The 18,886-nt window shown below is 45.7% G+C and overlaps 1 protein-coding gene across 1 annotated transcript; it reads right to left on the minus strand.

Annotated features, from left to right (window-relative positions):
• Positions 1-273: 273 nt before the first annotated feature.
• On the minus strand, positions 274-1,901 carry LOC147034356 (protein FAM200C-like). The gene is made up of 2 exons (XM_085851323.1): positions 982-1,901; positions 274-922 (listed from the first exon to the last, which is right to left on the minus strand). The coding sequence occupies exons 1-2, from the start codon at positions 1,899-1,901 to the stop codon at positions 274-276; spliced, it is 1,569 nt and encodes a 522-aa protein (XP_085707449.1).
• Positions 1,902-18,886: the final 16,985 nt, after the last annotated feature.

Raw genomic sequence — 18,886 nt, forward strand, 5'->3', positions numbered from 1 at the left:
ATATATATATATATATATATATATATATATATATATATATATATATATATATATATATATATCACTCTATAGTGCCCCAAGCCTTTGTAGCTATGTGAAAGGTAATATTAAATGATCCCTGACCCTATTCCTTAGTGCAGTGTTTCCCAAACGTTTTTGAGCGCGACCCAAATCCGGGTGTGGTGAAAATCTCGCGACCCAAGCTTCAGTCAGCGTCCTTTTCCACGAAACATAATATCATAATAAAATCAGACAACCAGCGCTAAATACATACTATATTAGTGCGAGGTGTAATTGCAGCTTCGTCTGCATGATGTCTTCGATGCGGGGCTCGATCTTGCTGAGCACAATGCGCATGTCGTGGCCGGGGTCGAGGCAATTGGGCGCCTTGGTGTTGATGACCATCAGCACCGAAAAGCCTTGCTCGCACAGATACGTGGTCGCAAACGGGAGCAGAACATTCATGACTTCGGTGCCGATTATGGGCTTTTCTTTCTTGACCACAGTCCAGAACTCTCCAAGTGACGCTTTGGCATAGAGTTGTCGATGGAACTCGTCATGATGCAGCTCGATGAACTCTTCCTGCAGTCCATGGACATCCTCAGACAGGTCGTCAACCTTAGCCTGGAACGGATTCCTGATCCAGTGCTGGGATGCCAGATCTCTGTCCGGGATGTAGCGATCAAACTCGGTGATCAGGTTCTCCAAATGGTTCACCAGGACAGGCTTGATCGCATCGAGCGCTCCAATCTCATCGTCCTCCCATTCCTCCAAGTACTCGTTCAATGACGGAAACGCCGCTGTTCTTCCGCGCTCCAGTTTCCCATTCCAGAGCAGCAGCTTTTCCTTGAAGGCTGACAGTTTCTCGGAGAGCGTGATGATGTTTGATCCCTGCCTTGCATGGATGTGTTCAGTTCGTTCACTGAGGTGAAGACGTCGTTGAGGTAGCAGAATTTGAGCATCCAGGGCTTCTCATGGAACCGGATGGCATGGCGATGGTTCTTCTCGTTGAGGAATATCTGCAGCTCTGTTCGTAGCTCCACGACATGACGCAGGACCTTGCCACGTGAGAGCCATCTCACACTGGAGTAGAAGAGATGTTGGAATTCAGACCTGAAGTCAACACACATCTTCTCGAACAGGCGAGAGTTCACGGCGCTGGCTTTGACGAAGTTGACAACGGCGACAACCTCCTGCATCACTGCCGAAAGATCCGGCGACAGATGTTGCGCAGCAAGGTTCTCGCGATGCAAAAGGCAGTGGAAAATTCTGACGTTCGGATTGACTTGCTTGACTCCCGCAGTGATTCCCTGTCGAACACCAAGCATCGCGGGAGTGCCGTCGGTGCACAGGCTGACACAGTTTTCCCAGCTCAGGCCTTCTTGTTGGAAGTTGTCCATGACGTTGAAGATATTGGCGCCAGTTGTCGTCGTTTTCATTGGCGTGCAGAATAGAAATTCTTCCTTGAGATCCGTCTCACCCTCGTACCTCCTGAAAATCATGAGCTGGGCGTCGTTTCCGACATCCGTCGACTCATCGAGTTGGTAGCTCCATTTTCCCGCCTTCTTCATGCGGGCCACCACCTGGTCCTTCATATCTAGCGAAAGGTCGACGATGTGGCTGCGAATCGTGTTGTCGGATAGCGAGATGGACTGCATTTTCTTGGCCGCGTCATCGCCGCAGACGAGTCTGGCCATGTCCATGGTTGCGGGCTTGACGAGCTGTTCACCAATTGTGTGCGGCGTCATCTTCCTTGCGATGGGCTGCGCGATGAGGTAGGATGTCAGCGTCGCTTGCTTGGCGGCCAAAAGCGCTGGATTCGTCGCCGGCTCAAACCGGCTCCGCTTCAGAGCCGCTTCTCGGCGCTCGAAAAACTCACGATTCTTGTTGACGTGCTTCATCGCCAGATGCCTCTTCAGTTTGTTTTCCTTCAGCGATTCGTTGGACAGCACTTCGAAGCACAACACACATTGTGGCTTCACAGAACCACGATCACTGATAGAAGTGAAGCCCACATCCAAAAATGCTTGCTTGTAGGAACGCTTTGCCATCCTGCAAAACGAAATAGGCGACTAGATCAGTTAGTGGAGTCAGTGTCAAGGCTAACACAAAACACGCAACGCAATGTGGAGCAGAAAACTGCGCTGTGCAGTCCAGCCAGCAAGGCAGATCACACAAAACAGCGTCTCGACTTGTTGGTCAGCCAATGTGAAGTGACCGGACTGAGTTCGTCACCTCACGAAATTACTTCGGTTGCAGAGAGAGCGAGTAATTGGAAAGGCGAGCTGGCGAAATGATTGGCCTGCACTTAACCGTTTTGGGTGGGTACAAAGTACTGAACGGTACTGAACGGCAAGAGTAGGTAGAAACGGAAATGTCGCTGCACCTCAGGCTGAATTATTGAGTGGAACGGTACCAAACGGCACTGTCCTACAATGTGGCGTTTGCGCGATTGCCTTTTACCCGCTTGATTTATAAAAAATGTTTTTTTTGCCAGGGTCCTCGCGACCCATTCTTGGACCCTTCGCGACCCACAGTTTGGGAAACACTACCTTAGTGGGTCGAGGAAGAGTTTGTTTCATGCCCCAACAAAAAAGAAATAGAAAAAAAATTTTGATTTCTTCAAAATGCCAAAAGGATTAGAACAGCACCGGGTAACGCCGGGTACCCCTGCTAGTATAGAATACTTTTGGGGACAATGCCCCTCACGGGAATTGTGGGAAATTTTGGGTTTTTTTAATGGCGGGCAGGGGGGAACATTAATGGTGTCCAAACTTGCAGGAAAATCATTTCTGTAATATATGGATGATACTTTGTGCTGACTGTACAGATCTAAAAGCTCTGTCACAGCTTATTTCATCCAAGTAAGTGTCTTACATACATAAAAAAGAAAAAGAGCAATCAAAGATTGCAGACTCTCGCCAGCAATTGCATTGAGTGGTGTATTTTCAATATGGATACAAACAAACACAACATAATAGTGACCGAAGCTTTTCGCACTGCACTCCTCAGGGTAAGATCGCAGCAAGTGAAGGAGGATCTTACCCTGAAGAGTGCAGTACGAAAAGTTTCGGTCACTATTATGTCGTGTTTGTTTGTATCCATATTGAAGTTCTGTAGTACCAAACATCTGGTGTATTTTCATAGGATTTATGATAAATCCAATATGGCTGCCAAACCACGTGACCAATGACATTTGTGTGAACCTTTTGTTCCTAATGGATAGGTGTTCATACATGTAAAGTTTCGACTCGATCTGTTGAGCCACTTCAGAGATTTTTGAAGGTTTAAAAGAAAAAAAAAAACAATATGGCTGCCGAATCACGTGACCGATGACGTCATGATTTTTTTTTCTATTGACCATTTTATCCTGAGATGACCCTCAATAATTTTCATACTGATCGGATGTGGCGTTCTACATATGCAATTATGACGTCATACCGAAGGCACCTATGATGTCATAAAAAAAAAATCACACTCATTCCCCATGAGGAGTACTTGCTCTGTGCCAACTTTCAATTTTTTCCTTTGTGCCGTTTCAGAGATGGAGGTCCAAAGTTTTTCCGTTTTTCCAATATGGCTGCCACACCAAGTGACCTATGACGTCATGATTATCATGAAAACATTTTACATGAGAAGTTGCACCAATGGTGAAAATTTTGTCTCAATCTGACAAGCGGTTGCGGAGAAAAACATGAAAGTTCTGTGCAGACAAACAAACGGACCCAAATGCAATACCCTATCCTTCGGCGAGGGTAACTGGAACAGCACTCAGTGGAGCGCATACCTCTGCCAGGCTAAACAGTTTACATTTTTATCCCACTAATAGGCTAGATCTGAATACAGACTTGAACCAAAATCGAATCGGCCTGTTCTTGTTACCTTCCACTCATCCACAACTTTTTGAAATACCATACTATAAGTCGTTTTTGGCCCCATCTCTCAAAAGTGAAGAATTGCTTTAAAATATTTTTTTTAATTCTCGTATCCGAAGCCGGATCTTCACCAAAATCGAATCAATTCGTCCTTGTTACAAACCCAACCTATGCACTACGTTTCATCCGAATCCGTCGACAACTTTTTGAGATGTCCTGTTCATAGACAGACAAACAAGCAGACAGGGGTGAAAACATAACCTCCCCAGTGGTGGAGGTAGCAACAGCTACATGCTATAAAAGATCAATTTTTGTGTGTTTTACTTCATTTTACATCCTCATTGAGATTCACAAGTACAGCATGTTGATTAAACCCGTCAGCTAAGTGATAGGTGGGCACACGCGTGCAACGGTGACATGGGGAACCAGCATTATCTACAACAGCGGTGACATGATGAGCCATAATTCATGACACTCTCGCTGAAGGCTTTGTGTACATCATAATAAGCTGTGGATGGCAAAGGAAGCCCTTGAATCTACAGAGAATTCCAAAGTGGCCGTGGGCTTTCGAGGCCATTGTGAACATACAGTATGATCTGCCCAAAACAGGTTTCAGCTGATAAGCCCAGAAAATCTTGAAGTTGTAACTTTCTCATGCATAGGCTGAACACATATATATAATTTGGTGGATTTACCTGCCAGTCCTAGTGGAGGGACAAAGTGAGAATATGGATGTTTCTTTCATGAAAAGACACTTTCCAGATGCAAATTTATTCTGCACAGAGTGGAGTTGTCTGCAAAGTGGTACAATTGATTTTCCCATGACAAAGACTTGCCACTGATATATTTTAAGAACACAGTTTTTGATCTTGGAAGACTCCCTTGAGAGACACCGTCTCTTGAAGGAGAGCATGCAATATAATTCTGTGGCAAAGCAAACCGCCGTTTGTGAGCATCGGTTTTGACAACCTTATTTTAAACCAGAGTCGTGTTGACAGTTTTCTATAATGCAGGAAGATGGCCCTCAAAAATAATTGCAAAAGAGCAGAGAAGCAAGAGTAGACAAAGCAGATGAACAATTTTTGAGTACGAGAACACAAATATCATCAGGAACAGTTGAGGCAGAGGAGGAAAGGCAAACTTGTAGGCAAAGGCATGTCAGTATCTGAGGGCCATGAAACCAGTAATATATCCATTTTCTCATCTGTTTCCCATAAGCAAGCATTTGTATATGCTGAGCACCTTCTTCCAATGACTATTTAATTACTCAAGCAAGCCATTGGAAACTGGATCAGACAGCATCAGCTCACATGTCATAAAAAGCTGCTCTGCTGCTCTTGCACTTCCTCTCTCCACCTTTTCCACCTGTCATTTACCCTAGGTCATCTTCTTTCTGCTTGGAAATCAGCCAACACCACAGTATTACATAAAAGGTGCAAAAACTGATCCCCTTAACTACAGACCAATCGGCTTACTTTCAATCATCAGCAACATCATGGAATCCATCGTCGAAGTTGACATAGAATTATTCCTTTTCTCCAACATCCTCATCTCAGATCATCAATTTGGATTCAGACCTGGTCACTCTACTTTGGACATGCTGCTTCTACTCTTCCAACAACGGATGGAGGCCCTCAATATTAGACGAGTTCACGGCTGACTCTCTGGACATGTCTCAAGCTTTCGACACAGTCTGGCATCCTGCCTTGCTCTACAAACCGTCTGCCTATGGAATCCAAGGCCAAATGCACTCTTGGACAACTGACTTCCTCCACTCTCACAGACAACATGTGGCTCGAAACAGAATCCTTTCTTTTCCTCTCCCTGTCAAGGCTGGAGTACCCCAAGCTGTTAGGGTTAGGTTATAGGTTATTCCTAATCTTCATCAGTTATCTCACTGACTCTGGAAAATCCTCTTTATCTCTTTGCTGATGACTCCACTTTCTTCTGTGACATCCCTCATCCCTCTGACAAACAGACAGCAGCCTCTTCCCTCTCCTCAGACCTTGACAAAAATTACAAACTGGTCAAAGACTTGGAACATGGGTCTCACAGGTCAGGTCAGGTATGGGAGCATGCGGCAGAGCAGGGCATCTGTTCTGGGTCTCACTCTCAGCCATGATCTCCCTTGGGCAAGCCACATTTCAGAGTTGACGTCCAAAGCCAGACCAGACTGGGTGCCTTTTTATTGTAATTTAAAATGTCTCCTTATTTCGGCTAATTTGCATTTTTATTTTATATATTTATTTCAATGAATAATACACATATTCATGTAATTTTACCTGACTAGTAGAGTACCCACCATACGGGCAATCTTGTTTCAAGCATGCAACACGTTCTTCTGATGCATACCTTTATCTGGGCAATGTATAGACAACTGACAGCAGTGTATACGCAAAAAAATAACCCAGGTTACATGCATGAAGCAAAAACATACCCACTGCTTACAATTCAAAACACCTCACTGGACTGGAAAACGTGGGGATAGGAATGCTGCACTGTAAATAGTGGAGACTTGTAATACCCTCCCCCACCTGGAGGCAGTGCGACACGTTACACATGTACACAGAGAATTTGTGTCCCCCCTACCCTCCCCTCCCAAGACTACCGGCCAAGATTAAAAAAAAAATCCCATACATGAATTGGGGTCATGCTGATCCTATGTTGCAAGTCTGGATGTAATCTGCCCAGTACTGCAGGAGTGCGTGACAAACAAACACACAAACACCAGTCCATGAATTATAGTTCGGATTATTATTTGCTTATCTGGTAATTACATTCCAGATAAGGAATGGTCATCATGCACTGTCCGTCCGTCCGCCTCCTTTTTTGACTTTTCGGGCCAAACCGCTGGGCCGATCCGGCTGGAATTTTGCAGCAACTTTCTCTCCTGCCTGGTAACAGGAGTTGCAAAGCTCGTTCCGGTCACATGACTTTAAGTAGATCAAAATGGCCGACTTAGTAAATTTTTTCAAAAATCTTCTTCTCCATACCCACCAGTCAGAATGCTACCAAATTTGGGTTCCAACATTAGGACAGGGTCCTGATGTTAAATTGTGTTGGTCATGTCAATCATGTGACTGGAAGGGTGTCAAAATGGATGATCGAGTCAATATTGGGGAAAATCACGTAAGTTCCTTCATCAAATCTTCTTCTTCAGACCCACCAGTCAGAAAGCTATCAAATTTGGGTTACAAAATTAGGACAGGGTCCTGATGTTAAATTGCAGACGCTATGCTGATCACATGACCGGAATTGTCAAAATAGTGTTCTGGAAATTCCTTCCAATCTTCTTTTCCTGATCCAGTCAGAATGCGACCAAATTTTGGTTACAACAAGAGGCCAGGGAAGGAATGTTAATTGCCAAAATCAACACGATGAAATGACCAGAAGTGTCAAAATGGCCGACTTCGTCAAATTTTGGTAAAATTGCATAAATTCCTTCAAACATCTTCTCATGCCTGGTGTTGGCTTCATGGTTTTGATGGTGGGCTTGGGATCCTAGGATCGTGAGTTCAAATCCCCCTTGGTTGTTGAATTAATACCAGGTGGGGTTGACTATGCCTGTCATCATTCCGAGGTCAGCAAAATGAGTGCCAGCTTGCTGGTATCCTGTGTCGGAGTGGCGACCCGTCCAGGATTGTGTACAATAGCAAAGGAGACTGCTTTGGCAACACCAATGTTCTGCACAGAGTATGGTCCCAATGGATGAATGGATCTTCTTCTTCCAACCCACCAGTGAGAATGCAACACAATTTGGATTGCAACATGAGGATAGGGTCCTTTTGTGAAATTGCGGAGGCCATTTTAATCACGTAACCAGAAGTGCGTAAAAAATGGCAGTCGTGCAAATTAGTTCCAAAATCTTCTTCTGTAGACACACCTGTAAGAATACTCACAAATTTCAGTTGAAACATCATGGTAGGGTAGGGATGTTGATGAAATTGTGGAAGTCATGTGGATCACATGACCAGAAGTGTGTCAAAATGGCCGACATTGTCAACTTTTGGGAAAAATCGCATTAATTCCTGTTCTAAATCTTCTTCTCCAAACCCACTCATCAGAATGCCACCAAATGTGGATGACAACATCCTGACAGCACGAAGTTCCTTGACTTTGCAAGTCCTTGAATTTGTCGGGTCAGGTCAGGTCATGTCAGATTAGATCTGTGACTTGCAACAGGAACCATGTAAACCTGTATCAACCTGTTTCATGGTCGGGTTATCGGCGACAAAACCATCTCCCCGGCTACGTTTCCTGGAGAGGAGGGTGTATGATATGGACACAGCAGGATTAAAAACAAAACCTGACAAAGGGCAGAGGAGCCAATTGTGAACCAACAGCCAGCCACTTCTAGTTCCCAACTGTGTCTGTGGACGTCCTCCTGCAGTTGGGTTACTTTTTTGAAGAGGTTGGTTGTAGGATTTGCACACCGGCCACCATAAAACCTTTCACCCTGCAAAACACAAGAAAATTGAAAACCCACTCCGTGGTCATACCTCCTGCACAGCTGCCCTTCACAGGACAGCTCACCGGATTACGAGATTGGGGCAAATCCTTCAGGACCCCCACTATTTGATGATGGGAGGAAAAACATGGTGTAACCTTCCCGAGTCAGATTGCGGTCGTGTATGTTGGGGTGGTGCTGAGGTGTCATCCACCAGACGGCGGTCTCCTTGGATTAACCTGAGGGGGTGGCTTCAGGAGGACGCCTGGAATATCCTATCCCGAAGAGAGGATGATCACTGTCTCTGCTATCATCTGAGCTCAAGCGTTTGAGCATCGGTATTGCAGCACTCTCTGAGGTTCGGAGACCGGTGAGTGGCGAGATCATGGTGGGTGGTTTAATCTACTATTGGTCTGGTCACTCTGATGGTTACCATACTATGTTACAAATGTGGTATATCTTGTTACTCTGATGATTTCTATACCTGTGTCCAATAAGCTGACTCCAATGATAATTGAGGTAACACCGGTGATCGAGCGTATTATGAGACTAAGGATTCGTCACTCCTTGGGTGTTGTTTCCCTGGTCTCTGGATATGCTCTGACTGAGGCGCGTGATCTCACCATGAAGGATGCATTCTATGCCACGCTCGAGTCTGTAGTTGATCAGTGCCCTAGGCAAGATACTCTTCTAATCTTGGGAGATTTCAATGCATCGAATGGAACTGATAGGGATGATTATGCGACATGTGTTGGTCCCCATGGGTCTGGAACTATGAACCAGAATAGCACCAAGTTCCTTGACTTTGCAGGAAATCATGGACTTAGGGTGGCTGATTCATGGTTTTAGCGCACACAGGCTCATCCCTGGACTTGGTATTCCAACGCCGGTGGTGTGCCAAAGGAAATTGACCATGTGCTTGTTGATGGTTACTGGAGGATAATCCAGAATTGCAGTTTTTTATTTTTTTATTTTTTATCCCTTGTCGAGGCTCGAATGAGAGCGAACACACAACTCACAGAAAGGGGGCATGAGACGAGGGGCGGGAGTGGAAGGGACAAAACAGTGGGGAACAGACACATTAGGTGAACTGTGGAAGGGAGAGGGATGGGGATAAGACGGGGAACATGGCGAAGAGAAGATGGACATTACAGGGACTTTCAGGAAGGAAAGCAGGGGAATTGAAGGAAGTGGGCTTGGGTGGATTATCGGGGGTAGAAAAGATCGAGGATTTGGATGGGGAAAGATAAGAGGTGGTGGTGAACAGCTGTTTTGAAAGCCTGAAGGGAAGAATGGGAAAGAATAGAGTGAGAAAGTTTATTCCAAAGGCGGGAAAAAAGAGGAATGAAAGAGTGAAGATGAGCAGTGATTCGTGATTTTGGTAGTTTTACCAGAAGGGGGTTGTTGGCGGACCTTGAGCGCCCTGTGGAAATGTGGTGGGGACAAATCGCAGAGAGAGCGGGGGGGGGCAAGACTGGAGAGGAGTCGGTAGAAGACAGAAAGACCACCGATCAACCTGCAGTGATTGAGTGAGAGGCCCAAAGACTCAGCTTCATTGCGGGAGATGCCGATGATCTTAAATGCCCTGGTTTCAACAGCGTGAAGCCGAGAAAGGTGGGAGGCAGGAGCACCAGCCCAGAGGGGAGAGCAGTACTCCATCAGGCTACGGACAAAAGCTTTGTAAGTGGTCAGGAGCTCAAGAGGGCCAAGGAAGGACTTTGCACGACGGAGGATTCCCTTTCGGCGACTGGCTTTTGAGGCGAGGTTGGAAATGTGACTTTCCCAGGAAAGGTCATGGCAGATAGTGAGACCCAGAAGCTTGAAAGAAAAGACTTCTTCCAGAGGATTGTTGAGAAAGTGGATGGGAGGGGTTTTCTAAAAGGTCCTTTCGAAGAGACATAGTGAGATTGTGAGATTTGTCCGGATTGAAAGACATGTTCCACGTGTTGGACCAGTTTGTGATTTTATCCAGATCTGCAGTGAGCGAAGAAGCTGCTGCTTGCGGTCTGAGGGATGACAGATGGTACGGCAGAGGGTGGAGTCGTCGGCAAAGAGAAATAGAGGATTTTCCAGAGAGTCGGAGAGATCATTGATGAAAACCAGAAAAAGAACAGGGCCCAGAACGCTACCTTGAGGAACTCCAGCCTGCACAGGAAGAGGGGATGAAAGAACTCCATTTAGGGCCACACGTTGACTGCGACAGGAGAGGAAGTCTGCGAGCCATGAGTGGAGATGGCCTTGAATACCATGGGAAGAGAGTTTGGTGAATAGTGCAGGATGCCAGACTGTGTCAAAAGCACGTGATATGTCCAGGGATACGGCTCGGATTTCCTGTCTGGCATTGAGGACCTCCATCCATTGATGGGAGAACAGAAGCAGCATATCCAGGGTAGAGCGACCTGGTCTGAAACCAAATTGATGATTGGAAATCAAGCCATTGGAGAAGAGGAAGGATTTCATGTCTGAAGCGATGATGGATTCCATCACCTTGCTGATGATTGGGAGAAGGCTGATTGGTCTGTAGTTACAGAGATCTGTTTTTGCACTTTTTTCTGCAGGGCAGTGATGTTAGCAGATTTCCAAGCAGATGTCAGATGACCTTGGGCAAATGAGAGGGTGAAAAGAAGAGAGAGAGGGTGAGCAAGAGCAGAAGAGCAGGCTTTGAGGACACGTGGGCTGATGCCGTCTGGATTGGTTGCAGAATCTGACTCGAGGTTTGAAAGCAAGCTCTCCACCTTGTCACGAGAAAAGGATACAGAGTCCAGGGACAGTTGGGTGCGACTGGGTATAGTGGGTAGAGAAAGTGATGGGTTTAGGACACAAGATTTAGCTGCAAACACCGAGTTTAGACATTCAGCTTTATCACGTGTGGTATCAGCAGTGCGGCCATTTGAGGTAAGGGAGGGGATGGAGGGGGAACATACACCAGAAACAGATTTGATTAAACGCCACCAGGATTTTGAGGAGGGAGAGAGGTTTGAGAGTTCAGACTTGAGATGAGAAAGATGTTGTTTTCTGGCTCTCCTGAGGGTAGATACACACTTGTTCCGAGCTTTCTGGAAGGAACTGAGATTGCCCTCAGTTGGGTTTGCTTTCCATGAGGCAAAGGCAAGTTGTTTCAGGACAACTGCCTCGCCACAAGCTTCAGTAAACCAATGGCGGGAGGAAGGGTAGGACAACTGAATATGAGAGGGGATAAATCTGTGCATGAGGCAGAGCAAGTTTCTTTGAAAGAAATCCCAGGATGAGTTGATGTTTGAGAAAGTCGTGATAGGAAACCAGTCTGTAAGTTTGATGGCTGCTCGGAGACCCTGCCAGTCAGCTTGAGTGAAATGCCAGACTCGACGGCGGTGAGGTGGTTCTCTGATAACAGCCAGAGATATGTCCACTTTAACAAGGACGTGGTCAGAAGAACCAATTGGAGCAAAGGAAGAGCAGCAGATATTGTCAGGGAAATTTGTCAAAATCAGATCCAGAAGAAATGGAGTACCACTGGTTGAGATCCGGGTCGGGAAGTTGACCGATTGAGTCAGTCCCAATGAGTCGCAGAAAGCTTTTGCTGAGGTGCCATGGCAGGTGAGAGAGGTACCCCCACCTAGCCAACTGGCGTGATGACAATTGAAGTCACCACATAAGAGGAAGAGAGAGTTTGGATGAGAAGATAGAAGATGGTCCATGTTTTCGGATAGTGAGGTGTAGATGGAGTCATCACTGTTCGGTGGACGGTACAGTACACATATAAACATGAGGTGGGAGTGGAGGGGAACCCGAAGCCAGAGGTATTCCTGGGGGTGTGGGGGAGTGAGAGCATTGCATGGAGAGTAAGGAATAGAGTCTTTGATGAAGAGAGCAACACCTCCACCAGGACGAGGCTCAGATCTGTCATACCATAAGAGGGAGTAACCGGGGAGAGATACTTGGGAGTCAGACACGTCTTGGGAGAGGAAAGTTTCTGTTTGGCAGATAATGTCTGGTTTGTCAGTGGCAACCTGTATGGAAAGATCTGAAAGGTTTGAGCGAAGGCCCCGGATATTTGAGGTCCACACTTTTAATGAAGAGGTAGGGGAGGAGGCTTTGGGTGCACGAGGTGGAGGGGGAGGGGGAGGGGGAGGGTAGGACAAGGGATGAGGGGGGAGGTAAGGAGGGTTGTTGAAAGAGTGTGGGGTATTGCAGAATAGCGAGGGGAGGGGGCCGAATGAGGAGGAGAAAAGGCTCTGTGGTGCTGGGGGAGAGGGGGGACAAGAGACAAGGAAGAAGGCAGTTGAGGTTTTGAGGAGGTGGAGTGAAGAGATGGAGGTGAGAGGGCAGTGGAGGGAGGCAGCTTGGTGGATGAGAGGGGGGGCAACTTTGAGAAGGATGGGTGAGGGGGATGAAAAGTGGTAGAAAGGTGAGGGGGGAATTTTTGAGAGAGGTGAGAGGGAGGCTTGGAGGGAGAAGAGTGGGATGGTTGCTTTGAGAGTGAGAGTGAGGGGTGAGGGGGTGAGTTGGCACTGAAGTTGGAAAAAAAAGAATGGTTGATGGAAAGCGAGTATCCATGGCAAACTGTGGTTTTTAAAAGTTTTAGGTCAGAGATGCGATTTTACACAATTCTTGATGGATGCAATGAAGGCGAATTCAGAGAATGGAGAGAAGAAGCGCTGTAATAGTTGGATTTTTTAGGCAAGGAATGAAGGAGAGCCGAAATGAGAGCAGTCTGTTAAAATAGCAGAAGAGTAGTGCATTGTGAAACAGTAAAGAGTACCACATGTGTGAGAGAGGAAGATGAAGCATTATAAGATCGTTTTTGTTGTTAATATTAATGTTTGAGAGAGTTCAACAGATTAGGTCATGGAAGTGTAGAAAAAAAATCGAGGAAGAAGACGAGGAGGAAGTTAAGAGGAAGAAGAAGAAGCAGAATCGGGAGAAGGTGAGCGTGTTGTTGTTGTTGTTGGCGTTTTATTTATTTTTGACATAAGAAAGAGATTAGTTGGGAGAATGGGGGATGTTTGGAAAGTGGGGAGGATGAAAATTGAAGGTAATGGGGAGGATAGAAATTGAAGGTAATGGGGAGAAAAAAAACAAAAAAACAAACAACAAAAAAAAAACGATCGAACATCGAGTGGAACCGGTAGGCCTCAAGCCTAGGCCAAGGCCTAGGCCTCAAACACCAGGTAAGAACGTCGACAAAAATACTCACAAAATAGCACGATTTTTGAAACAAAACCGAACTAGGAACACACAGTAACATGTCGGTGAGAAAATTAAACAGTTAAAACGGGACAAATAACGACCGGAAACTTAACTTTGAGAATGTCAGCAGGGAGCCCCGAAGGAGACCTCTCGTCGCTCCAAACCCAGAACCCAAACTCCAGTGTCTCGAGGAGTGCTCAGTTCCTCAATATCGACCAGAGACTTGTGGTAGCAACTCTGAAGTTGCAGCTTAAATCCGAGAGCATAGTACCATCCCAGCCCTGGCTAGATGTTGGAAAGTTCAAGGATGAGAGAGAGGGTCGCTGAGGAGTTTGGAACAGGCCGAGTGGGGATCTGGGTGCTTTTGGGAATCTTGAAGAGTTGGGGAGTGCCTTCAACTCCACCATCCTTGATGCTGCCGGTGGAGGTCTTGGAACTCACCGGAGGGCGAAGAAGAATTTTGTCTGTCAAGGGACACTGGATACCATTGACCAGAGTCGCAGAGGCAGGATTATTGGCAGAGCTGAGCTGTTCATGGAGTTGAGGTGTAGAACTGTATGTGTGCTGATTGTAGACAACAACGCCTCGATGCAAGGAATCTGTGAGGGGGTAGAGCATTACCTGTGGTTAAGTGATTCTCGGCCAGCTTACAGGAGAATTCACGCATTGCGTCCCTCCAAACCCATCCCTCAGTGTGCTGCAGTTAGAGCGGAGCGTGGTGGGTTCTTGACAGAGGAGTCCGAAGTGAAGGCCCGCTGGGCTGGTTACTTTGAGCAGCTGTACCAATCTGATCCACCAGCTGAGTTGGATGTCAGAGGTGTTTTCTCCCTCTTGCTGACACTCCAATCAACAGTGATCCACCTTTATTTGTGGAAGCACAGGCTGCGGTGAACCGGTTGAAATGGGGTAAAGTTCCAGGGATCTGTGGTATCAATGCTGAACTTCTCAAGGCTGGTGGAAATGCTGGACTCATATCATTGCATGCAGTTTTGTGCTCTGCCTGGAACACAGGCATCATCCCAAGGGATTGGAGGAGGAGCCTTGTGGTCCCTCTCTGGAAAGGGAAGGGTGATCACCAGGACTGCAACAACTACCGAGGGGTGATGCTGCTCTCAGTGCGGGCAAGGTTTTTGCTTGGATAATTCTTGATAGGGTTCGCCACCAACTGCTTGAGCACCAGCGTCCAGAGAGTCAGGTTTTATACCAAAGAGGTCAATGATTGACCATATCCTTTTCCTTCTGGTCCTCACCAAATGCAGACGTGAGTTTTGACAGAGGCTACTTGCAGCCTATGTTGATCTCTGCAAAGCGTTTGATTCAGTGAATTGGGATGCCCTCTGGAGGATTCTTGGTCTTCTTGGGGTGCCACCAAACTGATCAATCTGATGTTGAAACGATACTCTGGTGCTGAGAGTGCTGTGAGATGTGGTAATACCATCTCTGACTTATTTGCAGTTCTGACGAGATCATCAGGGGTGTGTACTGGCATCCACACTTTTCAGCACTTGTATGGACTGGATTCTGGGTCGGATGTCAGAGAGATCAAGCTGCGGTGCATCGTTTTGGAATTTCAATATCTCTGACCTTAATTTCACAGATGATTGACTCATCTTTGTGGTGACTCTGGATATCTTTTTGGGTGCCCTCAAGGTGCTGAATGAGGAGTTGGAGCCCATGGGATTACAGGATTGCTGGGTCAAAACGAAGACCCAGACTTTCAATGACATCTTAGTTGCTTCAATCTTGTCTGTACTGGTTTGTCATGAGGATGTTGAGGTCACGGAGAGATTCACTCACCTTGGCAATGATATTCACGTATCTGCTGGCTGTGAGCCAGAGGTTAATGGACATCTGGGCCGGGCCTGGGGAGTAATGGATTCAGGATCATCGGGGGTGGCGCTATTGGCCCTTGTGCAGGAGGATGAAAGTCCAAGTCTTCAGGTCCTTGTTGCTTCCAGTATTGCTCCACAGATGTGAGATTTGGACTCTGACCAGGGATGTGAGACAGAGACTTAATTCCTTTGGGACCAGGTCTCTTTGGAGAATCCTTAGCTATCGCTGGTCGGATTTTGTGTCCAATGAGCGGTTGCCGAGAGAGACTCAAATGAGATTTGTTACCTACATAGTCGTGAGGATAGTCCATAGATAGATAGATAGGAATCCCTTCGAGGAGGATAGTCCAGATTTGCTAGTCCAAGACACCAAGGAGATTGCCGATCCTGCAGTGATTGAAACTGTTCGCACTGCCAAGCAGATTGGACAAGAACAGTTTCAGGCATACTCAAAGGATTTCCTCATCGACAGAACCAAGACTATTGACAAACCTATAAAGAGGAACAAACTCCCCCTCTTCGGAACAGACAGAAGACCAAAAGCACCCAAAGGAAAGGAAGGATCTGTGAAGAATGATATGGCCTTATTTGCAAGGCTCTACATAGGCTGCCAGAACTGCGATGGGAACCTGGACAAGTTCTTCTGTCATGAAAATCAAGCATGCCCTCCCGCGTTATCTGATTCCAGGGATCCATTGATCCATTGATTCCAAACCCATTGAATGTGATGAATATCACTTGACTCTTGTTCTCCAGGCAATAATGAGTACTTTTCAGCGAAAAGTTTCAGGAGAGCGGCAATTTACAAATCAAATAATGGCTTTTTTCCCGAAAATACTGGCTCATAATATTTGAATATGCCTTTTCATGGTCAATTTTCTGAATTTTACACTTTCCTTATATCTACCACCAATACAATAAGAAAATAAGAGCATATAGCCAATTTCACTAAAGTAGAATGGGGGCCATTTTGGAAAATGGTCGCCGAAGCTGACCAAGGCACAATCTTGGGAAGCTCCATATCTAGAATTGTTCGGAATACATTATTCAACATGTGTACCAATTTTGGTGCTTTTGTGCAAATTTGAACAATTGATCTGAAATATCAGAGTACGCTGCAGGACTAAGTTGTCCTATTTATATTTATCCATACATATGTATTTTAAAGTTTGCTTTATAATTGTAAACTTGACAAATATCAGTCCTCGGACTGCCTTGTCCAATGTTTGAAGTTCTTTCAATAAACCAAAATGATCGATTGATTGACTGATCCTCTGTCGTGCAGAGTCCTTCCTTGGCACACCTGAACTCCTATCCACCAACAAGGATTTCATCCGCAGATTGATGGAACACTGCTCTCCCCTCTGGGCTGGCTCCCCTGCCTCACATCTTGTTCAGCTTGACGCCATGGAAATCAAGGCCTTCAAGATCATTGGAATCTCTCACGAAGAAGCTGAGTCTATGGGCCTGTTACTTCACCAACGCCGACAGGTCGCTGGTCTCTCAGTCTTCGTCTGCCTCATTTCTGTTTTTTTTCAGAAATGAGGTGGAAGAGGATTCTACCCACTGCCATCTCCATCCCCCACAGTATCTGCAGGTCGCAAGTGGTTCACCAACAACCCCCTGCAGGTGAAACTGCTCACTTCCACTCATTTTATCCTCTCTTCTCCTGCTTGTGGAACCACCTTTCACACTCTCTTCAATCACATACTTCCCTCCCTGTCTTCAAGACAGCTCTCTAATCACCCCCCATCAAATGCCATCAACTCGTTAAACATCCACACCCCTCCCAAAATTTTGCTTTGGTATCCATCTTGTCCACCCCTTGCGTTTGCCCCTAACCCTCAATCCTTGTTTGTCCATCTCAGTCTACCTTCTCCCTCCACCCTGCTATTGGTGTTACCCCTTTCTCCTGCTGTTCCCTTTGTTATGTTGTGTCCTGATCTGTTCTGTGTTTTAGCTCTTCCATGAGCCTAGACCATGTATATTTTAAAAAACAGTTTGGAATGATCGAACCATTATGGATTGTAGCCAAGGACTCGTCAAGTCTGCCTTAAGGTCTCCTATGTAACATTCATGGAGATTTTTCTTTCTTTAATTTCTGGAAATATCCTTATAAAACAAGGCCTAAGGTTTATCAAAAGCCTTCCTGTTTTAATGCAGATGTGAGAAGCTTTTGGAAAAGAAAAAAAAAATGCCGAGATAGTGGAAAGCTAAACCAATATCAGAGAAGTGCATGCCTTAAAACCAGGTACCACAATGCTTTTAACCTAAGTAACTCAGCAAACCATTGTGGCCCTTAAAGGACAAGCCCATCTCAAGATGATCAGTATGCATATCTAGAACTGTTGAGGTGAAAAGCAAAGGCGTTAATGGATATGAGTGGCTGCTTTAAAAAACTCATGCTTCAGGCAAAAGGAAAACACATTCATTCTGCAGTCATAAGTGCGATGCATTTGGCGAATTTTAGGCTGGAAAGTAGACAAGTTTTGGGCGCTTATTCAGAATGGTTGTTTGGCTTCTTTCCATAGCAGCTGAGAAAACAACTCTTAAAGCTTCATGTTAGGAAAGCTCATGAACCAGATTGTCTTCCAGCCAAGACTAAGTTTGTAAATAGAGAGCTTTGATGAAACTCTGATGCCAGTTTTCCAAGCTTATCTTCTACATACGAAAATCCATTGTGTTATCGTGTAAAATGAACCATCGAGCAATGGAAAATTGCCTCTGTTAACGGTTGTCCTAATTCAGATAATCTGGAATGACAGAGGCAATTTTACCAATAACTTTTGTCTTGTTGACTCGAATGGGCCTGATTAATCAGATCTGGAAGGTAAAGAGTTGAACTTGATTGGTACTTGAAAGGGAGACGAACAAGGTTGCTGGCTACTTGGTATAGGCGAAGGGAGGACAGCATTCTAATTTGGTAGCTTGCCTGCATCACAGTTATCTTGTCAAGGATTTGTTCCCTGTAGAGTTTAACCTGATTAAAACTGCCATCCAGGTGAAATTCAGGTGGGAAGGAAGAGTGGTGGGGTGGGAGAATTCGGGTGGGAGTGCTGCATCTCAAAGCCGACTGCCCTTCAGGGAGGAGACAAGGAGTCCAAATTTCTCTGCTGGATCCGGAACAACCACCCACCATAAAGGACTGATTGTTATCTTCATATGTGTGTATATACATATATATATATATATATATATATATATATATATATATATATATATATATATATATATATATATATATATACACACACACACACACACACACACACACACACACACACACACACACACACACACACACACACACACACACACACACACACACACACACACACACACACACACACACACACACACACACACGAGGTGTGTTTAAAAAGTATCCAACCTTAATTTTTCGTCTGTAAACAAATGAAGCTATGGAGGCGTGGTTTGGTGCACGTATGTAGGCGATCCTAATTCGTATGCGTGAATATTTTCCCGCCTGCAGAAGCTGTCAGTTGCCGACAGACCGCCGATGAGTGAGGAAGTGTAAGTGAGCGCCGTCGGATTTTCGTTTT

The sequence above is a fragment of the Eptatretus burgeri genome, chromosome 1, assembly GCF_056783735.1.
Source record: "Eptatretus burgeri isolate ZD-2024b chromosome 1, Ebu_testis_v1, whole genome shotgun sequence".
NCBI lineage: Eukaryota > Metazoa > Chordata > Myxini > Myxiniformes > Myxinidae > Eptatretus > Eptatretus burgeri.

What these genes read in the sequence shown, in the direction of transcription:
- LOC147034356 (XM_085851323.1), bottom strand. Translation starts at nt 1,901, where the DNA reads ATGAAGCACGTCAACAAGAATCGTGAGTTTTTCGAGCGCCGAGAAGCG. An exon ending in AACCATCGCCATGCCATCCG is followed by an intron (nt 923 to 981) that starts GTTCCATGAGAA and finishes TCTTCACCTCAG; the next exon opens with TGAACGAACTGAACACATCC.